At 36.2% G+C, this 24251-nt stretch overlaps 3 protein-coding genes, 1 long non-coding RNA gene and 1 pseudogene across 7 annotated transcripts; 2 read left to right on the forward strand and 3 right to left on the reverse strand.

Moving 5' to 3' along the window:
• Window positions 1-1238: 1238 nt before the first annotated feature.
• LOC111793594 (serine/threonine-protein phosphatase PP1) lies at window positions 1239-10465 on the reverse strand. Its single transcript, XM_023675546.2, has 4 exons — window positions 10033-10465; window positions 2301-2860; window positions 1977-2198; window positions 1239-1549 (listed from the first exon to the last, which is right to left on the reverse strand). Exons 1-4 carry the CDS (start codon window positions 10205-10207, stop codon window positions 1529-1531), a joined length of 978 nt encoding a protein of 325 aa, XP_023531314.1. The 5' UTR covers window positions 10208-10465; the 3' UTR covers window positions 1239-1528.
• A 1771-nt stretch (window positions 10466-12236) lies between these two features.
• LOC111793496 (rubisco accumulation factor 1.1, chloroplastic-like) lies at window positions 12237-13786 on the forward strand. Its single transcript, XM_023675402.2, has one exon. It carries the CDS (start codon window positions 12339-12341, stop codon window positions 13689-13691), a length of 1353 nt encoding a protein of 450 aa, XP_023531170.2. The 5' UTR covers window positions 12237-12338; the 3' UTR covers window positions 13692-13786.
• On the reverse strand, window positions 13509-15889 carry LOC111793497 (peptidyl-prolyl cis-trans isomerase CYP19-3-like; annotated as a pseudogene). Its single transcript, XR_015420617.1, has 2 exons — window positions 15695-15889; window positions 13509-14830 (listed from the first exon to the last, which is right to left on the reverse strand). The product of XR_015420617.1 is annotated as a peptidyl-prolyl cis-trans isomerase CYP19-3-like (transcript).
• A 381-nt stretch (window positions 15890-16270) lies between these two features.
• On the reverse strand, window positions 16271-19274 carry LOC111793704 (auxin-responsive protein IAA16). Its single transcript, XM_023675710.2, has 5 exons — window positions 19014-19274; window positions 17474-17712; window positions 16887-17022; window positions 16727-16788; window positions 16271-16540 (listed from the first exon to the last, which is right to left on the reverse strand). Exons 1-5 carry the CDS (start codon window positions 19214-19216, stop codon window positions 16503-16505), a joined length of 678 nt encoding a protein of 225 aa, XP_023531478.2. The 5' UTR covers window positions 19217-19274; the 3' UTR covers window positions 16271-16502.
• Window positions 19275-19573: 299 nt separating this feature from the next.
• Window positions 19574-22924, forward strand: LOC111793705 (uncharacterized). Of its 3 annotated transcripts, none has more exons than XR_002814967.2 (4): window positions 19574-19787; window positions 20132-20191; window positions 21331-22134; window positions 22439-22924. It is a non-coding gene; the product is annotated as an uncharacterized LOC111793705 (long non-coding RNA). The 3 variants fall into 3 exon arrangements; XR_002814968.2 differs by having other exon boundaries at window positions 21335-22134; XR_002814969.2 differs by lacking the exon at window positions 21331-22134 and having other exon boundaries at window positions 19587-19787.
• The last annotated feature ends 1327 nt before the right edge of the window (window positions 22925-24251 follow it).

Consider the following 24251-nt stretch of genomic DNA (forward strand, 5'->3'; position numbering starts at 1 on the left):
TATATATATTATATAAAAACTAAAAGGCAGAGACAATGTGCACTTAAGGGAAGGAATTAATTTTTTGTTTTTAAATATAATATAATATATTAACAATATTGTCGCTCTTGCATGTGTTCAATCGTCTGCGACAACATGACCATTTTGGCCCATGCATCATGATGTCATCCCATGAACTCGACCATTTTGGCTTGCTCAAGACACATTCATTGGGATTAGACCCACATGTCAATCATTTCATTGGGACATCCCAAACAACCATCCATTCGAGTTCTTTCGAGCATCAAACTCTCGTGTCCATGCTAAACCATTTACGACATACGTTCTGAACAGCAAGTGCATAATCCAACCTCTAATACATGGGTTGGGGCACAATATTGACACATGTGTCATTTGATATTATCCTTGAAAGAGCCTTTTCAAAGGAAGATGCTCAAGACACTCACCTATGATGTGACACACGTATGTGCCACATGATAGCTCGCATAGGCCACATGGCCCAAAGGTGGTAGAGAGCCGACACCATGCCTCCCCCTATAATACATTCTGAGACATTTTCAATCATTCTCGAGCAGACGTCATTTTAGCAAGCGAACATATGACCTCATCCATAGTCCATCAAGTATCCAATTCACACCAAATTTAGTAAACTTTCATCTTTTATATAGACAGACTTAATTCTCAAGCCGCATGCCAAAACTCTTTGAGCTTGTCTTCGACACTCGTGTCACCTCATTCTCTCAATCCCTGTGTATGTCTCGACTTAACTTGAATGCACACTCTTGGTGTGTTGGATGATACACCATCTTTCTCAATCGCATCATGGCACTGTTCAATCTTGGTCCTCACGTGGCTAGATGAGCCCCACTAGAGAGTCATCCTTGTTTGTCTTACCTGTGAAGTCATAATCTACTTTCTCTTAGTGAAGCTACTCCACCAAAGTTTTTGTCATCCCTGTGTTTTTTTTTCGACACAAGAAATGGTTGTATGATCACCATTGATTAATTACTTAATTACACTGAAATTATGCACCAAAGACCAAACTCTACACAAGCTCAACAAGTGAAAGTCATGACCATAATATCAAGTGAAAAGTAATGCTTTGAATACCAAGAACGATCACACATCATATCAAGACATGGCTTTGAATACCAAATCATTGTGGGAACTATATGAATAACAAACACATCATATCAAGAAAGAAATATGAGAGACATATCTAAATAGGCAACAACACATGCAGTAAAAACTTGTAGCACTGATAGTGTACCGATGGCGCTGCCAACTAGTGTACAAGGGAAGAAAGGCAGGCTTTTGCAGCCTACCATCTTCGATAACTGAAATTTTGCATCGAGGAAAACAGTATTTGTAATCATTTTGAATTTCTTTTATACAATTTTCAACATTCAAGTTTAGAATCAAGTGATCAATCCTCCTATAGTTTCCTCCAGAAGTTAAAACTTCCAAGTTTTGTAGACTCAACTGGCCGCAAAAGCCCTCCTTTTTAAGTGCCTCCCTCACCAAATCATCATTTTGAACCAAGGAAGGCCTGCAAAATTTCAAGATCAAAACAAACAGAAAGTTCCCAAGTATGTACATTAGACTCTATACAGACTCGATCCACCCGGATGAACTCTTCCAACTCAACCTAACTACGAATAGCCAATGGGTCAATTTAGTTGACGGAGACTGAAATCTACACAAACTACTTATGTGACCCAAACTATCCAGAAAATCATCGACAAAAGACCAAAATCTACGCAAACTACTTATGTGATCCGAACGAACTATCCAGAAAATCATTGACAAGCATTGTCACATGAGATATTAGGACTCGGGGCATTAGGTTACAGAATCATATATTTGAGGAAGTGAATTGGTCAGTAAAGATCCCATGTTAATCTTAATGGTAAATAAAAGCTTCCAACTAATGCTAGTAATAATATGAGAGATTTTTTCCAAAATGTTGTGTTTACCTTAACCCCTGCTGGAGGGTTTCCAGGTTTTGTGGTAGTAGTGCTTCCAAAAGTCACCTTAGGCTTCTTATCTGCGGGCTTTAGTATTTGAAATGAACACATAAGCGTCTCATCCACACTCATCATAGCACCAGCATTATCGAACTCCCCACAGTAATTAGGTGCTGAAAAAATAGTTACAAGTTGACGATTTGCAAAGAACTCATATCCATCCTCCACAACCTATAAAATTAATGACGAGTTAAAAGATTAGAAGCTCAAAATGAGGAAGAAAGTAGAATCAGTCTTCACGATTTTAAAAACGAAAATTGAAACAGAAAAAACCTGATGTGCACGACAAATGAGATCCAAATCATGCTTCTGAAGAAACTCTGTCACCTTGTCAGCACCAAAAGTAAACGAAACACCCCTGTCGTTCATTCCCCAACCTTGAACATCTTTACTAGGATCAGACCATAGAAGATCACAGAGCAAACCCGTGTCCGGTACATCGGTTGGTCTTGACATATTTCTAATTCTATCCAAATGAGTCAGGTCAGGAGACAAACCTCCATGCATGCAGAGAATTTTTTCATCAATAAGAGCTGCCACGGGCAGGCAGTTAAAGCAATCTGTAAATGTCTTCCATATCCTAACATTAAATCTTCTTTTACACTCATCATAAAAGCCGTATATTCGGTTTATAGAAGCACATTCATGGTTCCCTCTCAATATGAAAAAATTCTCTGGGTATTTTATTTTATAAGCCAGAAGAAGACATATTGTTTCAATACTTTGCTTGCCGCGATCAACATAATCCCCCAAAAACAGGTAGTTAGCATGAGGCGGCAACCCACCATATTCAAAAAGCCTTAATAGATCAGAATATTGCCCATGTATGTCACCTACATGTCAGAAATAGTACAATATCAGCAGGACCCACGATTACTGAAGACAAATATAATCAGTTATCAGGATCTCTAGCTTATCCACTCGAGCTAGCAAAGTTTGTTTTGCATGCATGAAAACAAGATATTTCTGATTGAGTGACCAATATATTCAGTCCAAAATGTAATTTGTTGAATTCTACCACTGATGCATTTATGTGCAGTACTTTTTTTGCAAATCAATCCAAGTTTATCGTATACACCATATATTGCTACCTAACTAGCAAAACGACCAAATACAAAGGAATTGGTTGAAAAACAGAATCAAGCTCTACACCAAGGCACATAGAAGTGTTGAGAGAAACCAGCCATACATGATCACAACCTAATATTAAGCTGCCATACGACTTAGCCCACCTCCAATAGATTCAGCTTCTTTTTTTTTTAACAAACGAAAGGCAAATTAAGATCTCTCCACAACTCGTGCTTATTCTTCCTTTGAACATCCTTCTATTCGTTTATATCCATAAACCTCAAATGAAAAGCTTTTATATTAATCTACAAGATCTTCGCCCATTTGATTGAATCCATGACTGCATAATTGCTCAGTGTAGTTATGACTGATCCGCCACTTTAATGAAAAGTACCAAAGTCATAAACATGAAAGAATAAGTGGTCCTGCAGATCAGTCGCTTTGAGACAAGATACTCAAAAGCTGCAGTTAAGAACCAAGTTTGAGCACTTTGGCTATAATTTTTCGGCACTGCTCATTTTTTTTTTTTTTTTTTTTTTTTATGAAAAGACTGGAAAAAATGAAAAAAAGTTTAATAAAATTATAGGGTAAATTATACTTTCAATTCCTAAATTTTGTCCCAACCAAAGATTTCAAAGTAACACATTAGTAGTTCCTGTGGTTTAGAAAATAGTTTTAAATGGTTCTGCAGTGAAGTTGACAATTAGTTGACTAGTCAGGAAAATCCTCCAAGAGTCCAGAGAGTCGTGGCTTGTAATCCACTCATCAGGACGACAATCATAAGCATGTTGCATGAAAAGCTCATTGAGGTTAAACATCTCATGATCTTTTCCACCAAACCAAATGAGACCTTCCTACCCATAGAGAATCTCTCACCCACCCTAACTTACACAGTAGAAAGAATCTTAAATGAAAGCATGTCAATCTCGCACCATTAGAGCAGAAAGCCTCACATTTCATCATTAAGAAAAAAAAAAAAAGAAGAAGAAGAAGAAGAGTTAGAAGAAGACAAGAAAAGAGGAACTCACAACTTGTATGGAATGGATAAAATCAATGGTACTAATCTCACACCTTGCCCTTATCTCTCAAGGTTTTGGGAACTCACAACTTATATGGAATGGATAAATCTTGTCAAGTCCCTAATAATCTTACGCCATTAAATAATATCAAATACTGCCAAACTGGAGTAAAGACTAATAAAAGAACCCTCCTTGACCAAAACAAAAGAAGATCTTCATTTCCAAATCGAAGTCAGCTTGCATTAAACCTTCAATACCCTCATTGACTCCAATTGAAATTCCCCAGTTAAGAACATCTCCAACCACAACGAGAAGATAGGAGATTGGTTTAAGGTTTCATATATGCATGGGAATAAAAAATGTCAAAGAATAATATATTTGAGAATAAGATGGTTGAGAATACAATATTATTGTGCTTGATTGCGCATGAAAAATGTTATCAAAATTTTATAGGAACAAAATATGTTTGTATTTATTTATGAAAAACAAAGGAGAAGGGACAGATAAGAAAATATACTGCCTAAGAATAAATTATTTCCAAGTGTTGAAAATTTTGTAACAAACATGAATCTAGCTTGTCCATGCCCATTCCCACCTAACAAAACCTTCAACCAAACGGTCCCTTTGGTTTACCAACAATCAAGATGAAGAAGTTATCGATGGAAAAGAATTCCAAATCCATGATCTTCACTCAAGCTTTAAACCCTTTCTCCACAATGCTTTATCCAAGCAACTTCAACCCCCATATGATTATAAGCCTTCTTAAAATAAAATTCTGAGGAGGTCGTTATTTTCTCCTTTTCATTGATAATGGGTGGCAAAATGCTCCATCATGAACCGGTCAAGGCCAAACCTTAAACAAGAGTTAAAATTATGGAACAAGTAACCATTTTGATGTTTGACTCCCTTTCAAAAGTGAGCAAGCTATGTAGTGATTTGCAAAACATTAACTCCCATAAGGAAGTGACACTATTCTTTGTTGATCAAAAAACACCCCGACTCAACATGAAGAACCTAATTTTTTCCACTCAATGCAAAAGAAGAATTTGGGTAACAAAAATGTAGGACCAAATGATACCAAGAAGAGGAAGAACACCAAAATTTGGGTAACAAAGATTAGAGGGGATGATATCACCAAAATTTTCCACTGTATTTTAGCTACCAAAATTTGGGTAACAAAGATTGGAGGGGGAAAACACCATTTTTAAAGATTCTTTCTAGCAGTTGGAAGAGCCACCATAGTGAAGCTCATAACTGAATTGAATAGACAATATATACTCTCAATCCACCTAAATTGGAGTACCGTTTCTACTCATCAACAATTCTGGTTGGAGATTGAGTTCATTGAAGTAGAGGTCTTGAAGACAGTTAAGTCTCTAGGTGCGAACAAAGTGCCCAGATATAACTGAATTCTATAAAAAAAAAAAAAAAAGTCATGGAACATTCTCAAGCTTGATCTATCAGAAGGGTGTTTTCATGATTTTTTTAAAGAATACATCATCAATAGAAGGTTAATTGATCCATGACATCCGTCCCAGTAGCCTCATTTCTTGTATAAACAAAAGTATTGCAAGAGTTCTCTTTCAAAGGATCACAAAAGTTCTTCGCAAACAATATAGAATTCCAATCAACCTCTGCTTCCGAAATACAAATTGATATGAACCAAGAGACATCAATCATACAATATGCTTCAATGAAGATGTGAAGAAAATATTGTTGAAATCATCAAAAGATATTTCAATTCATGCCACATTGAAGAAGAATGAAGTTTCATGTGATCAATTTTGGGTGGATTAGAATTTAGAGTTATTGTATTTCATTAATGTAGTTTAAGAGTTTTTATTTACTTTAGGTTACAATTACATAATGGCTAATTATGGCCATTAAGTATGAATGTTACAACTCTTGGAATGCCTTTAATAGTTTCATTTTGAGGCTATATAAAACCATGTATGTTGTATTTGTAAGCAGACTTGGAAAATATAGTAAAAGAAGCATTTGTGCTTTTCTTTAGCCAATGGCTAAGTTTCTTTGCAATTCTATGTAGTTTAGATTGCATGTAGAATCATTCAAGCTCGACATGATCAATCTTGCTTGTGGAGTGATTCGAATCTCAAACAAGTGTTCTTGCCTTGAGATATTTGATCAACGAGAATCATTCAAGCTAGACATGATTGATCTTGCTTGTGGAGTGATTCGAATCTCAAACAATGTTCTTACTCATTCCCCTTGTATTGATTTCCTTATCTTATCACAAATCCTAGATGAATACTTCAACGTCGAATAATCAATGAATGAATAGAACAAAGAAAAAGAAGGAATAATCATCAAACTAGAGTTTGAAAAATCTTTTGACGGAGTGGAAAGTGAATTCTAGATTCAGTTCTTGAAGCTAAATTCCAAACTTTAAATGATGGATTCACGCTTGTGTATAAAGTAAATATTTATATTCTTCTTACTCATCTGCCAACCTCATTGAAGACTTCAACTTGGGGAGGTAATTGTAAGACCATAAGCTATTTTTCATTGTATATGAAATGTCCTCGCTTCTACGTTTGAAGAAGAAAACTCAAAAACCTCTTCAATACCGTTCAATATGTTTTTTGAAAAGCATTAGCCCTTATTATAAACTACAACAAAGTGATGGGGATCAACATCAACCACAACCTCTTGAAAGCCCTCATCTCACCTTTCCATGGAATTGAATGCATGGCCCAGCACAAACTTAGTGCTCCCCCTAAGTGGAAAGCCCTAAGAAATTATAGTAAGCACCCCATCCTTGGGAGCCAATCATTAAGAAATTATAGTAAGACATCAAGCATTTCGAATAGGCCTCCTTCAAATATGTTTTCTTATGTGCATATCTATGAGTGTTCAAGTCAGCTTGCGTACTCTTTGACTATTTTCATAGAACAATTGTCTAACCCTGCTAGATTTGATTGCCAAGGTACTTCAACTATTTCTATTAAAATATTGACTAACAATCGAACAAATCAAATCAAACTTGTAAATCCCAACACGCGAGTGCGTGCCATAATAGAACTTGTAACAATAAGGGATTATTAAAGAGAAGATAGCATTGCAAAGATAGCATTGCAAAGATAGCATTACAAGATTAATGGGGATCAACATCAACCACAACCTCTTGAAAGCCCTCATCTCACCTTTCCATGGAATTGAATGCATGGCCCAGCACAAACTTAGTGCTCCCCCTAAGTGGAAAGCCCTAAGAAATTATAGTAAGCACCCCATCCTTGGGAGCCAATCATTAAGAAATTATAGTAAGACATCAAGCATTTCGAATAGGCCTCCTTCAAATATGTTTTCTTATGTGCATATCTATGAGTGTTCAAGTCAGCTTGCGTACTCTTTGACTATTTTCATAGAATAATTGTCTAACCCTGCTAGATTTGATTGCCAAGGTACTTCAACTATTTCTATTAAAATATTGACTAACAATCGAACAAATCAAATCAAACTTGTAAATCCCAACACGCGAGTGCGTGCCATAATAGAACTTGTAACAATAAGGGATTATTAAAGAGAAGATAGCATTGCAAAGATAGCATTGCAAAGATAGCATTACAAGATTAATGGGGATCAACATCAACCACAACCTCTTGAAAGCCCTCATCTCACCTTTCCATGGAATTGAATGCATGGCCCAGCACAAACTTAGTGCTCCCCCTAAGTGGAAAGCCCTAAGAAATTATAGTAAGCACCCCATCCTTGGGAGCCAATCATTAAGAAATTATAGTAAGACATCAAGCATTTCGAATAGGCCTCCTTCAAATATGTTTTCTTATGTGCATATCTATGAGTGTTCAAGTCAGCTTGCGTACTCTTTGACTATTTTCATAGAACAATTGTCTAACCCTGCTAGATTTGATTGCCAAGGTACTTCAACTATTTCTATTAAAATATTGACTAACAATCGAACAAATCAAATCAAACTTGTAAATCCCAACACGCGAGTGCGTGCCATAATAGAACTTGTAACAATAAGGGATTATTAAAGAGAAGATAGCATTGCAAAGATAGCATTGCAAAGATAGCATTACAAGATTAATGGGGATCAACATCAACCACAACCTCTTGAAAGCCCTCATCTCACCTTTCCATGGAATTGAATGCATGGCCCAGCACAAACTTAGTGCTCCCCCTAAGTGGAAAGCCCTAAGAAATTATAGTAAGCACCCCATCCTTGGGAGCCAATCATTAAGAAATTATAGTAAGACATCAAGCATTTCGAATAGGCCTCCTTCAAATATGTTTTCTTATGTGCATATCTATGAGTGTTCAAGTCAGCTTGCGTACTCTTTGACTATTTTCATAGAATAATTGTCTAACCCTGCTAGATTTGATTGCCAAGGTACTTCAACTATTTCTATTAAAATATTGACTAACAATCGAACAAATCAAATCAAACTTGTAAATCCCAACACGCGAGTGCGTGCCATAATAGAACTTGTAACAATAAGGGATTATTAAAGAGAAGATAGCATTGCAAAGATAGCATTGCAAAGATAGCATTACAAGATTAATGGGGATCAACATCAACCACAACCTCTTGAAAGCCCTCATCTCACCTTTCCATGGAATTGAATGCATGGCCCAGCACAAACTTAGTGCTCCCCCTAAGTGGAAAGCCCTAAGAAATTATAGTAAGCACCCCATCCTTGGGAGCCAATCATTAAGAAATTATAGTAAGACATCAAGCATTTCGAATAGGCCTCCTTCAAATATGTTTTCTTATGTGCATATCTATGAGTGTTCAAGTCAGCTTGCGTACTCTTTGACTATTTTCATAGAACAATTGTCTAACCCTGCTAGATTTGATTGCCAAGGTACTTCAACTATTTCTATTAAAATATTGACTAACAATCGAACAAATCAAATCAAACTTGTAAATCCCAACACGCGAGTGCGTGCCATAATAGAACTTGTAACAATAAGGGATTATTAAAGAGAAGATAGCATTGCAAAGATAGCATTGCAAAGATAGCATTACAAGATTAATGGGGATCAACATCAACCACAACCTCTTGAAAGCCCTCATCTCACCTTTCCATGGAATTGAATGCATGGCCCAGCACAAACTTAGTGCTCCCCCTAAGTGGAAAGCCCTAAGAAATTATAGTAAGCACCCCATCCTTGGGAGCCAATCATTAAGAAATTATAGTAAGACATCAAGCATTTCGAATAGGCCTCCTTCAAATATGTTTTCTTATGTGCATATCTATGAGTGTTCAAGTCAGCTTGCGTACTCTTTGACTATTTTCATAGAATAATTGTCTAACCCTGCTAGATTTGATTGCCAAGGTACTTCAACTATTTCTATTAAAATATTGACTAACAATCGAACAAATCAAATCAAACTTGTAAATCCCAACACGCGAGTGCGTGCCATAATAGAACTTGTAACAATAAGGGATTATTAAAGAGAAGATAGCATTGCAAAGATAGCATTGCAAAGATAGCATTACAAGATTAATGAGAAATGAAAAAACAAAAAAACGAATGAAATTGGCAAAGATATGTAAAAGCTTCCATGAAAAACACAATGTATGAATATTGCAATAATCTACGCAAACATAAAGACCTCCACGGTTCATCAAGTATGAACCACTTCACCAATTAATAATATGGGATTTATCCTTTGAGATTAATAGTAAAAGAAATTGACAATTAACTACTACTACATAACAACTCAACAAAGAAAAGCCACAAAACCCAGAAAATCAAGAACTCCAAATAGAATTCATCAACAAATAGAACTAAGAAAAGCTCCAAAATCCCAACAACAACAAACCAAGAACTTCAAAAATGTCTACAAGAACATCTACAAACAACCAACCAAACAAGAACCGATCAGTAAATCTCAGGAGAAAGCAAGAAGTATTGTTGGAAAAAGATACCACAAATCTTGATAGGCGCTTCAAGTTCCAACAAATTAGGCTGCTGTAGGAAAATCTCTCTAGAAACTTGACAGAGTAGTCGGATCTCGGACTCGGACAACTGAACCTGCTTGCCGACACGGCCACGGACCTCGAGAAGACGGTTGATAATATCGTCAAGAAGTGAAGGGTCCATTAGGGGATGTGACTTAGAGTGAAAAGAAACGAACCGCAAGAACAAGAGAGTCTAGTGGTTGTTGTTGAAATAGTGAAAGGGGAAAGAGAAGCGGAAGGAAGAGGAGGAGGAGGTGGGGGGTAATAGCATGGTCAGGCACCGCCGCCGCCGCCGCCGCCGTCGTCCGCTATGGGGGCGTCAAGGATCGGCAAGACGGAACTTGGAAGAGAGCTGACTTTTGAGAAACAAAAAAAAAAAGGCCCCGAGCAATAGTAAGGTGTGTCCGATATTTTGAAAAGTTTCCGCTAAATCACTTATTACTAATTACTCGCCGTCTTTAAAAAAAAAGAATATATATAATAAATAATCATTATTATTATCATTATTATATATACGACAAATTTTTAATTTTTTAAATTATTTCGACTAATTTTTTTTTTTTTTTTTAAATTGTTTTAGCAATATTTTTTAATTTTTAAAATTTTCACAAATAAATTTTTTTTAAAAAATACTCTTACCGAAAGCTTCTCTGTCCCTCTCTCAGCTTATGGACATCTTGTGAATTAAGTCTCTCGGGGATATGATATAGATCGTCTTTTGATTTACACACAGTATTGATTGACTTGTTAATATATGTATTTTCTGTGTTATCTAATATGATTAGCTAGAGTTTGCATACAGCTCAATCTCCATGTTTCGAGCTTTGAAAATCAATTTTTCTCGACACTCAAATATCCTCCTTACCTTCTGAATTGGTCGAAATTAAGGTGAACGGTCAATTTGTTCCTTTTAAAATCTCCATTTAGATTTAACCGTTGGCAACATTGAGACGTTGCATATAAGGTCAAGATACTATAAGTGATCGTCGAGACGCTATAAACAATGTTGAGACACTATGACAAAATGCAAGAGTGCTTATTTTGTGTATTTCAAGTGTCGTATCATTGTTTCCTTGACTAGTTGAAATGCTACTTAGGGTTTTTTTTTTTTTTTTTTTTAATCTCTTCTAAAGTGAAGCCTTGGATTGAAAAATTTTGGAAAAAAATTAGAGTAAAAAATTAAGACTTACGAAGAGGAAGTTCTGCAAGTCTTGCAATTAATATTTTGTTGTCGATAGAATACGAGCCAAACATGTATTTTAAATCTTAAGTTGTCAAATGAACTTAGAATGATGTAAAAAGAGGCACGGTTAAAAGATCTCATACATTTTCATGTTCTTGTGCACTAAACCGTCAAATTACCTAAATGCGACGACATAGTTGTCAAACAAGAATGTTGGGATTCATTGATTCTGCACTGAAGACTAAGATAGCTTCTCGCGTTGATTTCGACAAAAACCTTAACTTGTGTCCAGTTTACAAAATAACGAGTTGATAAGTTAGGCTCGTAATAGATCATAGAGTGTAAGTGGGTCTTGTCGAATTTTTTGTAAAACCAACTCAGATCGACCAAATTCAAGTAAAGTCGGTTCCTTTTTTTTTTTAATTTTAAAAAAAGAAAATCTAAATCTAAATCTAAATCTAAATGGAGACATTAAACTTCATTCACTTTACAAAAATAGCAAGTTGATAAGTTGATCCGACAATAGGTCGGAAAGTATAAGCAGGTCATGTAAGGTTTTTGTGTAAAACTCACTCGATCCCACCAAATTTAGGTCAAGTCAGGTCGGTTTCCTTATTTATTTATTTTTTTTTTTTTATTTAGAAAAGAAAATCTATATCTAAATGGTGGCGTTAAGCCTCATTCACTTTACAAAATAGCGAGTTGATAAGTTGAATCGATAATAGGTGAGGGTTTGATGTAAAACTAACTTAGTCCCACCAAAATTCAGGTCTAGTTGATAAGATGAACTGATAATAAGTTGTAGAGTAGAAGCAGGTTATGTCGGGTTTTCTTTAAAACCAATTCGACTTGACCAAGTCGAGTCAATTTCTTCTCTATTAAAAAAAATCTAAATTTAAATCTTCCATGTTCATTGAGAGAAAATAAATAACTAAAAGGATAAGAAAAATAAAATAAAATGATCTAAAAATATCTCCCACGTCTCTCCACGAGAGCCCCATACTTCCAAAATGGGCATCAGATAAGATTATAAGCAGGCGCTCTTCCTCTCCTCTCCTCCCCACCATTGCCATTTCCATCCATACACACCATGCTCTCCGCCACCGCCCCTGCCACCTCTCTCTCCGCGGCGGCTGCTCACACCACCACCACCACCACCACCTTCCTCCTCCATACTCCCCCTCTCCGCCTCTTCCTCCGCCGCCCACCAAACCTCATTTCCGCCTCTCTCAATCCTTACCCTTCCCCTTCCCCCTTAGTCGCCAAGCCACAAGTCTACCAGCCATTCCGCCCCCCTCCCTCTCCTCTTCCCTCTCAGTACCGCTCTCTCGACGCCGCCGGCAAGCTTGATGTTCTCGCCAACCGCCTCGGTCTCTGGTTCGAGTACGCGCCGCTAATTTCCTCCCTGATTCAAGAGGGCTTCACTCCCCCAACCATCGAAGAAATCACTGGAATCGGCGGAGTCCAGCAGAACACCCTCGTTGTTGGCGCTCAGGTTCGCGAATCCCTTGTCCAGACAATCAACGACGCTGATCCAGATTTAATTGCAGCTTTCGATACCGGCGGCGCCGAATTGCTCTATGAAATTCGGCTCCTCAACGCCGAGAAACGTGCGGCGGCGGCCAGATATATAGTGGATAACAGGCTGGATGGGAAGGGTGCGCAAGATCTGGCTCGAGCGATGAAGGATTTTCCTCGGCGAAGAGGGGATAAAGGTTGGGAGAGTTTCAACTACGATTATCCTGGGGATTGTTTAGCGTTTATGCATTACAGGTTGAGTAGAGAGTATAGCAATATGTCGGAGGCGAGGACATCGGCGTTGGAGGACGCGTTGAAAGTAGCGGTAACAGAGGAAGCGAGAAGTCTGATTGTTAGGGATTTGGAGAGGGAAGGAGAGGGGAAAGATGAGGCGGAAGAGGAAATCGAAGCCGGTGTCAAGGTTCCGGTGGTGCGGTTGAAGATCGGGGAGGTAGCGGAGGCGACAACAGTGGTGGTGTTGCCTGTGTGCAATGGGGAGGAAGGGGGAAAGGGTGTCGGAGAGGCGCCAATGGAGGTGAGGACTGAAGGGGAATTTGGGGTTGTGGTGGCGGAGGAGGGGTGGAGAAGGTGGGTGGTTCTGCCGGGGTGGGAGCCGATAGCAGGACTGGGGAAGGGAGGCGTGGTGGTGGCGTTCAAGGATGCGAGGGCTCTGCCATGGCGGGTGAATAGGTGGTACAAGGAGGAGGCAATTTTGGTGGTGGCTGATCGGAGTAGGAAAGAGGTGGAGGCCGGAGATGGGTTTTATCTGACAGGAGCCACCGGGAGCGACGGGGAGTTGAAGGTTCAGAGGGGAAGTGAATTGATGGAAATGGGGTTAAAGGAGAGCTTAGGGACTGTGTTATTGGTGGTTAGGCCACCAAAGGACATGGACGATGATCAGTTGAGCGATGAAGATTGGGACTAATTTTTCAAATTTCATTTTGGTTATTCATATTGTTTTTGTTCCCACTCCTTTTAGCCCTTTATTTTGTGGAGGAGTATTAAGTTTTTGATATGAAACACTTTGTCCCTTGTCCCTTCTTCTAGCTACTAACTTTGATACCTGTTCTCAGAGTCAGCTACTAACTTTGATACCTGTTCTCAAGTCGAGGAAGGAGAAAAGGCTACTAATCTCGATATCTATTCTCGAGTCGAAGGAAGGAGAAAAGGCTACTAATCTCGGTATCTATTAAGTTTTTGATATGAAACACTTGTCCCTTCTTCTAGCTACTAACTTTGATACCTATTCTCGAGTCAGCTACTAACTTTGATACCTATTCTCGAGTCAGCTACTAACTTCGATACCTATTCTCGAGTCAGCTACTAACTTTGATACCTATTCTCTGAGTCGAAGGAAGGAGAAAAGGCTACCAATCTCTGGTATCTATTATGAGTGAGTAAAAGTGAATTTCTCCATCCCAGACACCTTTCGACATGTCCTTGTTAACTTGAACGAGTTTATTGGGCAGCCATGAGATCTCAGAAAGGGGAATTTTCTAAGATCAAACGTTTCTAACTTCAACTCTCAGATGCTTATCTATCTGCCCGCAGTCCTCTATCACAACAGTTTCAGAAGTCCTCCCACTATCAGATCCCACCTTCTCCATCTCCTTGACTACATTATAACCATCTACAACTTTTCCAAACACAACATGCTTCCCATCCAGCCATGAAGTCTTCTCAGTACAAATGATGAGAACCATTGGTGTCCAGTCCAGAATTCGCCATTGATAGTACACCCGGTCCGGTGTGTTTCATCTTGAAGTTTTCATCTGCAAATTTCATGCCATAGATTATTCTCCTCCTGTTCCATTACTCCTTGTGAAATCTCCTCCTTGGCACATGAAGTTGGGGATTACACGGTGAAATGTTGAGCCTTTGTAGTGTAAAAGCTTTCCGGATCACCCAATCCCCTTCTCCCCAGTGCAGAGAGCTTGGAAATTCTCTGCAGTTTTTGGAGTTGTGTCGGCAAACAGCTCCATCACAATCCGCCCTGCTTTCATCTTCCCAATCAAAATATCAAAGAAGACCTTTGGGTTCGACATCGTTCTATGCCAATACACTCTGTCAAATCAAAATCTTTAGCTTTTCCACGCTTACCAGTGAACAGAAAGCAAAACAATTACCGATGCTTCAAAAGATAAAACACAAAAATATGGAGATTTCAAGAATGATGTCAAGTTCGCATAGTTCTTAGTAAGTTGATAATCTTGTTACGCACAATTTCCTTGGTACAAAAACGTTCACCTAATCCACAATTTCCTTGACAGTATTCGAAGCTCAATTATGATATCTATACATAAGACATGTTTAACTTGTACGAGTGTCTTGAAAACACAATTCCCCATCAGATAGCATATTTCAGAACTGATTTCCTTGAAAATCCGTCCTGTAACAGATCATTTACCAGTAAACAACCGTAGTTTCCCCATTACTCCTACTAGCTACGCCGGAATCCAGAGAAAAAAAAAATCAAACTAAAACCTACAGATACGTGCAGCTTACGACACTCTTAATAAATACTAACAATCTAAATCATATTGACAAGCATTAACAATAAAAAATGAAACAATTAATAGAATCTCCCTACATCTCCATCTTAATACAACAATCTAAAAAAGAAACTGAAGAAAAACACCATGAATGAAAGTTGGAAGAGAAATAAGCAAATGTTCGTCATGACTCCCAAATCCCCTGGAGGACGGACACAAAGCCGGTCTTAAACTCCAAATGACGTGCTAAGGAGAGCCATAGACGAGTAAATAATATCGCACAAATTTTGAGCTAATCAGGCATTTATGAAATGAACCTGAAAACCTTCGATATGTGCTTTCGCAGATCCAACAATCTCAATTTCTAGGGCAAAATAAAATACTTCAACAGAGAAGAAGACGACGACGACGACATACAGAGAGAGAGAGGAAGTACCTTTGACGGAGATGGAAGGACAGATCTCCAAGACCAAAATGCTATGGAAATAGCAGAACTCTCTGCTATTTATAAAGTAGCAGAGATTAGGGTTTTGGGGGTTTAAGAAAGAAATTTGCAACCTCATCCTTTTATTTCTCTTATTTAAATTATACCCCACACGTTACTATTAATTCTTTTATTGGACCTGGGGAAAGGAATATATATATATATATATATATATATATATATATATATATATATATATATATATATTTTTTTTTTTTTTTTTTTTAATTTGTATTTCATAAAATCTTGTTTTTTTTTTTAAAAGAATTAAATCCATATATATTTTTAAGAATATTTCAATATCATATTAATAAATTTATTAGAAAAAAAATGCTATTATTACACTCATTTTATTTTACTTGATTGATCGTTAATTAAACAAATATTGAATTGCAAAAATAAAATATTTAAAAACTTTTAATTAAACAAATCTAAAAAATTTCCGACCAAACCTATAATCAAACTAGAATTACTCGATCTTGTTTAGTTACTACGACGAGTTCAGTAGATATTAATTAATATAATATATAAACACAAGAAATATTTTATTTATATAGTAATTACATAGACGAATAAAAAAATATATTATATGTTGCATATCATATTCAAATTCCTTCCTCTATTGAGTAGGGTTTCATTTTTTTTTTATTGTTATTATAATTTTTGGAAATTATTTGCAAACTACCAAATCCTAATAATAATAATAATAAAGATTATTATTATTATTATTCAAGAAAAATAATATCCTAATATTATTAATTCAGTTTCTGGTCTTGCACTTCTCCAATGCTCTTGGGGCTGTAAAATTAACAATCTATATATTAATTTACATTATCCAATAATTTTATTTCTAAACAAAAATAAATAAATTCAAATAATATTTGTAAACTTATTAAATATCAATTTAAAATAACAAAATAATTTTAGAATTTATAGATTTTATTATAATGCATATTATATTTAACAAAATATTTATTAACTTACCGAGTCCAATGGCCTCGAATCCTTTCATTATCCTCAAACGTTTGCATGAATCCACAAACATACTGTCCAATTAAACAATAAGAATGATTAATTTATTTTCTTTATATATAATGAATTAAAGAAAATAAATAAATAACCAAATAAGCGGAGTAAGACTTACTTCCATGGCACATCGCCTACGAGCATCCAATCTCCATCTTTGTCTTCATAAGTAGGCACGTAATCAGTCTCGTTTCGTACATCCATTGATTTGCTTTCGTTCGCGTAATTCTTCATCTTTTGTGCCCCACAATTACCTGATATATTTGTAGGAGTGTACACGGGTTGAGAAAATCTTTTGAACCAACTCGAATTTGGTGACCCGAGCAACCCGAATAGAGTTTACAACCAAACCTAATCCTTTATTTTCGAGTTGGGTTGTCGGATTGTTCTTTTTACTTTTTAATTATTGAAAAATTCTACTTACCCACCGTACCCGTTTCATTTATAAGTCACAATGCATTACTAACACCGGTTAAAAACGTATATATCCATAATAATTTTAAATGTAGAGTAGGGTTGACTCAATTTTCGAGTTGATCATTGGATCAACGGTAACATACTAACCCGCTCGAGTTTTCGATTTTTCAAAAATTGAACTCAACTCATGTGGTTTGGGTTGGTTTGCTTGAGCTATTCAGATTGTCGAGTCTTTCGATTTTCTATCAAATTCCGAGATAGTAAAAGTAAAAAAGTTAGGAATTTTACCGGCGGTGAAAGAAGCAAACATTTTGCTCAAGGCATCAGAAAGCTCTTGGTAACTTCCGTACATCTTCATGTCCACTTTTCGTAAGTACGGTGCGCCGTCCATACTGACTTTAATAAACGCCGCCGCATCGGCACCGCCGCTGACGGTGGCGCCTTTCTCGGTTTCCTCTGTACTTTTCTTCGGAGCTACGATGTTTCTTCTCAACGACTTTACCGGTGGCCAACCGACAACCTCGGCTCTGTTAAAAATAAATTATAAAATTTTCACCGTTAATAATTTTGGAAATTGTATTTGATTTCAATTGGGTTTATATTGATTTTTTTTAATAATAATAATATTAATAATTCTTTCTTTTTATGTCACGTCATTATCTCAAATTATTATATTCAAAGGAAATTAGATAATTATTGGCTTTTGGTGATGCCAAAAGACGTTTTTGGAAGATTAAATAATATTTATGAATATGAATTAAGGGTAAGCACTGTAAAAATTTTAAAATTTAGGTAATTAGAGTAGAAATTTAGAAATTTAAAAATTTTAACGGTTATTTTAGACACGATTTCATTGAAAACGTTAAGTTAGGAAGATAAAAGTTAAAAAACGGTGTAATTATCAGTTGGGTAATTTTAAAAATTCAATTTAATTCTTAGGTGGTAAATTACTCTTGAACCTTTGATAAAAAGTGATATTTAGTAAACATTTATTTATTTATTTTCGGACATTTAATTAAAACTTACCTTCTAAACAATTAAAAAAAAATTTTAAAAATTGTTTCAGAATAAATAATAATAATAAAATAAATACATGTATATATAATTATATAGCGAGTAAAAATGTATTTTTTAAAATTAGTAATAAATTTTAATTCAACCTATAAATCAACTTGAGTACATAAATTTTTTATTTATTTAAATTCAACCAAACCAAAATAAGTTTATAATAATCAAATTCGAGTATTAAAAAATTAAAAAAATATATTTAAATGCTTTTTAAAAAGTATATTACTTATTTACCCTCTATGGAAACCTAAAATGCTTGAAAAACAATTATTTTTTTTATAAAAGAAAATACTAAAAAAAGATTTGTAATTTAATGTAAAAAAAAAAAAAAAAAGAAAAAAAAAAGATTCCAAATGTTTTGTAGTTTTCCTATGTTTTCCCGACAACCAAAATAAATAAATAATAATAATAATAATAATAAATTCCTTTAAATTCGAAACCACAATAATAACCTTTCTTCCTCTTCTCAACTCAATTATTGAAGCCCACAAAAACATTATCATTATAATTTTAATTTTTAACTCCATTTTTTCTCAAAATAAAATATAAATTATATTAAAAAAAAATCAATGCATATATATATATATATGAATTTTTAATTAGTAATGAAATTGGCATTAATTAAAATTCCTCTTCATTTAAAAATTAAAAAAAAAAAACCCACAAAATTACTTTACTAACCCTTTTACCTTTAAAAGCTTTTATTGTTTTATTTAAAAAGAATTAAAAAAATAAAATAAAAAAGGAGAAGGAATAATACTTGGGCGGTGGAGGCTTGGGAAGATCTGTACGGACGGAGGTGGAAACGGCATTCGTGTCCGTCGTTTTAGGGCGTTGGTCGGAATCCGCCGCGAGATTGAGCTTCAAATCCAAAGTTTGAGTGAAACCCCTTTTCTTGACGGCGTCGCCGCCGGGGAGGCCAAGGCGGAGCTCCGTCTGTTCAAAGTCTATTAAGCTTCCCATTTTCACTCTCTCTCTCTCTGTGTTTAGGGAAGAGAAGTGGGTATGGAGGATGAGGAGAAAATAATATAATAAATAATATATGAGGGAATTTTATTTATTTTATTTTATTTTATTTTTTTAATTTTAATTATAAGTGCCTTTGTATTGGGACATGAGGGACCCATGCGTGTCCACGTCATTATTTTGCTTAAATTAATAATTTTTTTTTTATCAAAAATAATATCTAAAAATTTAGAAATATTAATATTAATTTTATAAAAAATTACGTATTTTTTAAATTATTATTTTTTAAGTAAATGAGAGCTTAAATTGGTACTAAGTTTATAGATCAACATTCATCAAACCGGTTCGGTTTTCCACACTGTTTCAGACCGAACCGACCGTGATTTATTTTCTCTGTCTCTCGCGCCTCTTTCAGTCCTTTCACCCTTCCAACTTTGCCGCCGGCCGCCATATCTGTATCCACTTTCGGTTGTATCACCTTCCGCTGTGAGAATCTGTTTCTTTTGCTCTCGTCGGCGCCGCCGTGAGTTCTTGACTGGTTTATGTTTACTTTCATCTTGGTTTTCAGGTATCCTTTGCCCCTTTCTTCACGGATTTCGCCCTGCTTGAATTTTCTGGCTAATCGCTTTTACGCATTTTACCTAATTTTTAGGGATATTTTCGAGATAATCTTTCGATTGCTTATCTGAGATCTGACTAACCGAATATCTGACGACCTTCTCATGTGCTCAAAAAGCCATTAGTTAATCATGTAGTTCGTTTTCATATTCAAGAATGTGATTAATTGGAGGCTTTCGGTATTCCATTTCATTTTACAAGCTTTTCTCATTCTTTATTGTGTTCATGTTTGAAGGCTTATGGTGTTCGATCAGTTGCTTCAATTAAAATAAACTGTTTAATTTTTTTTGGAAGGTGCATACCTCGCTGCCATTCAATCTCCCACTCTTTCTGCTCATGCTCGATGACGTTAAGGTTATTTTTCCGGTCACCGGATGTTTTTTGAGTAATGGATTGCTGAATTTCTTTTGAGTTTTGACTGTTTTTGAAGGATTTGGTAGTTGGATTTGGTTCTTGAGCTCTGTTCTTATTGTCTTTCTGAATGATGCTATGCAATATTGAGTATTAACATACCTTTGTTAGGAGGAATAGAGAGAATAGTTGAAGCCCCTATTCTGTCATTGTTTTTCTTTTGGGTTATGAAGTTGACGATAGTCGTGTTTTGTAACGGCCTAGGCCCACCGCCAGCAGATATTGTTCTCTTTGGGCTTTTCCTTTCAGATTTTCCCGTATGGTTTTTAAAACGCGTCTGCTATGGAAAAGATTCCACACCCTTAAAGGATGTTCGGTCTCATCCCCAACCAACGTGGGATATCACATGTTTGGTTATGAAAAATGAACTTGATCTTTGGTGGGAAGGGGGAGATAAACTTTAGGAACTCTAGAAATTGAGTATTCTTTGGACAAAAAAAACTGCAAATAAACGGAGATTCTGGTTGGGTCGGTTTTGCACAAAAAGTAGGGGACCTGACCCAACCCACTTACGTCTCTAGATTTAATATCTTACGAGTTACCTGTAACATGAAGAGGTGGTTGTCTCATGAGAGAATAGTCAAGGTACCAAAACTAGCTCTATGTTGGTTTAGACACTCACGGATACGATAATCAATGATACTGTGAATTTACTTGAAATAAGAGCCGTCTATATGCTTTCAATTCATGAACTTTGCTTAAAAAGTTACCGGTTATGTTCCAAGTAAAATAAACATATTTAAAAAAGTAAAATCCTTAAATGGAGTCTAAAAGTTGCTCGTTTTAGTTTTAGCTATCAATATAGATATAGATAAGGGAAGTTCGAAAAGATTGTCCCTATCTCTATACCATGAACCGTTAGGTGCACTTGTTTCTTGTTCGTATATTCGTTCTGCATTTCTGCATCTCATAGTTAAGGCCATTTGTTTGTGGAATGAGTTTGTTACTTGTCACTAACTATTTAGTAAGTGTTCTTTACTTGTCAATTCATATATGTTTGTGCTTTTCATGTTGAAGTTTTGCTCTGTCTCTCTCAAATCTGAATGTTTATGCTTGCCTGGTATGTGGTGAATACTATCAAGGAAGGGGGGAAGAAGTCTCATGACTCTATTGAAGTTGAGTACGTGGCAATAGTTAAAGCTGGAAAGGATATGATATGGATGACAGACTATTTAGAAGAATTCTTGAGGTTGAGTACGTGGCAATAGCTAAAGCTGGAAAGGATATGATATGGATGACAGACTATTTAGAAGAAAGTCAGAGTGTCATATAGTTGGTGAGGAACTTGGTTTATCATTTAGAGACAAAACACAGAAAGCGATACCATTTCACTCATAAGTTAGTGGAAGATGGTGATGTGTTTGGAGAAGATAGAAGGTGCAAATATCCTAGCAAATATGTTGACAAAATGTGTTGACGTTGGAACATTGAGGTTGTGCAAAGCCTCAATTGGTATGGTGCCGTGAAGATGCTGATAGTTGTTTGTGAATGAAATTCTTGGTTGATTGGATAAGTGGGTGCGTGTTTAGACAAACATTGCATAGGTAGCAGGCGTTGCACATAGAGGTGTGATATTCGCATACTACATGTAGCACTACGTGGCGACTATGTGCATACGCATGTGCGTCTCTGCATGCCCACGCTCTTGGGACTAAAACAATGGACGAGTCTTGGGGCTAAGTGTTTTTACCTTACCCCTAGTGCCATGATTATATACTAATCTCTAATCATAGAGTGAAATAAATACAATAATTCGAAGTTTAGAAGATATGCAAATTTTACTAAACTGCGACGAAGTACAATTTGATTGCACATATTGTTCATGACGGGAAACCCGACGAAGGGTGCTATAGGGTGTTTGTAAAGACGAAGTCGGAAGAATTGTGGTAAGCTTCTTTCCCTTTTTTTTTTTTTTTTTTTTTTTTTTGTAAATGGTACTCAATGATCTTGAATTTGTCTGATTCATCACAATTCAATGTTGACAAAGATGTAGTGTGAAATCTCACATCGAGTGAGGAGGAGAACGAAACATTCTTTATAAGGATGTGGAAACCTCTCCCTAATAGGCACGTTTTAAAAAGCTTGAGAGAAAACCCAAAGAAGATAATATCTGCTACTGGTGGGCTTGTTGGGAAAGTATTGGGATTGTTTTTACTAATATGTTCCCTTCTTCCTAAATTTTGAAAATAGGAAGTTGAAATGTAAAATTTGCCACACATGGAGAGAACATTATGATCTCACTTAGTAGTCACAACGACAACGATTATGAGGTTTTGAAGGTCGAGGTGTGTCAAGCAATGTGATTACAACGATGTGTGGCTAAGGCTTTCGACCTCTACAAGTGCTGCAACATGTCAAGTTCCATTGAATCTTTTGAGCCATTGCGAGTCTTGTTGGTGGACAATTTGAAGAGGGGAACAAAACATTGTTTATAAGGATGTCAAAACCTCTCCCTAACATACACGTTTTAAAAACCTCGAGGATAAATTCGAAAGAAAATCCAAAGAGGACAATATTTGCTAGCGGTGGGTTAAAAGTGGATTAATTTGGTTTTGTTGATACATATATATATATATAGCACAATGATTACAAGCTACTAGGTAGGGCATGCTAGCCACACTTGTCAACTTACAACTTGATTGATACTCATAGCATGTTAGGTGACTTCAAGTCTCATTTGGATCAACTTTGACTTATCATTGGGGCATGACCCACTTGGTTATTTTTGGATTCACCAAGGTTATGAGGTTAAATATTACTTATAATCTCATCTCGTTCAAGTATGATCTATTGGGTGAATTATAGTCTCATCTAGTTGAACTTAAACCCATTAAGCGACTTTCATTTAATCGAGTTGCGATTTGCTTGCTAACTTTTGATTGCATATGATCGGTACGATGCACCATATGACATATGATCTCACTCGGCTGATCTACAGGTCACCTGGTCAGTTACGATTCGTCCGTAAGTATAAAGAATGTTTAAGGAGGTAAAATTGAAAGAAGTAAAATATAAGTTAAGAAGGTAAAATTTGATGGTGAATGATGATGAATGGTGAGAATATTTGAAGGCAAAATGGGTATGAGAAAAGATAGGGACTTGTCTTAGTCGTCCCCCACGGGCCCATGCCAACTAATCAAAGCCCACGTGGGCCCTTCTTCTTTACAGCCCATTGGGCCCACCACAAAGACAATAAATTTTAAAAAAATTAATTTCTTGTGGGACCCATCATTCGTACATGCCTACCACCTTTCGGTTCCACACGTGTGCCATTAATATTGTGACACCAATATATATTCTTTTTACACTAATTTTTTTTTTTTATATATTTTTTCATCCTTATAGTACCATTTAGTTTATTATAAATATAAAATAATAATTCAGGTGTTACCAATTCTATGATTTCATAGTTTGTTACTAAATCTATGATTTAGAATGTAATCTTTATTATACACATCTATAAATACATGAGGTCGTGACCTTAGATCATTGTGCCCGACGTATCGTCTCATGATTTTAAAACGCGTCTACTAGGGATAGATTTTTACACCCTAAGAAATGCTTCGTTCCCCTCTTCAACCTATGTGGGACTTCACAATCCACTCCTTTTAGGGGTCAATGTCCTCGTTGGCACGCCGCCCGATGTATGGCTCTAATACTACTTGTAACAACTTAAAGTTCATTGCTATTAGATATTGTCTGTTTTGGCCATCGACCTCACAGTTTTACAACGCCTCTACACTCTACTGTAGAGAGGATTTAACCCTACTTTGACTCGTTCGGTGACTGGCTTTGATACCATTTGTAACAGTCCAAGTCCACTGCTAGTAGATATTGTTCGCTTTAGCTCATTACATATCGTCACGATTTTAAAATGCGTCTAGTAGAGAGATGTTTTATGTAATGACCCAAATCCACCGCTAGCAGATATTGTCCTCTTTGAGCTTTCTCTTTTAAGTTTCTCCTCAAGGTTTTAAAACACGTCTGCTAGAACTCACATGTA

Source organism: Cucurbita pepo, chromosome 4, assembly GCF_057944985.1.
Source record: "Cucurbita pepo subsp. pepo isolate OVF chromosome 4, ASM5794498v1, whole genome shotgun sequence".
Classification (NCBI taxonomy): Eukaryota; Viridiplantae; Streptophyta; class Magnoliopsida; order Cucurbitales; family Cucurbitaceae; genus Cucurbita; species Cucurbita pepo.

Bases quoted from the DNA above. Each gene is read 5' to 3' on its own strand.
- LOC111793594 (XM_023675546.2), bottom strand. From the start codon at position 10,207: ATGGACCCTTCACTTCTTGACGATATTATCAACCGTCTTCTCGAGGTC. The intron at 2,861-10,032 runs GTATCTTTTTCC...TCTGACATGTAG, and splicing joins AGCGCCTATCAAGATTTGTG to GTGACATACATGGGCAATAT. The intron at 2,199-2,300 runs GTTTTTTCTGTT...TTAATTTTATAG, and splicing joins TCATTTGTCGTGCACATCAG to GTTGTGGAGGATGGATATGA.
- LOC111793496 (XM_023675402.2), top strand. From the start codon at position 12,339: ATGCTCTCCGCCACCGCCCCTGCCACCTCTCTCTCCGCGGCGGCTGCT.
- LOC111793704 (XM_023675710.2), bottom strand. From the start codon at position 19,216: ATGGGAAGCTTAATAGACTTTGAACAGACGGAGCTCCGCCTTGGCCTC. The intron at 17,023-17,473 runs GTAAAATTCCTA...CAAATATATCAG, and splicing joins GTTTGCTTCTTTCACCGCCG to GTAATTGTGGGGCACAAAAG. The intron at 16,541-16,726 runs GTAAGTTAATAA...TTAATTTTACAG, and splicing joins ATTCGAGGCCATTGGACTCG to CCCCAAGAGCATTGGAGAAG.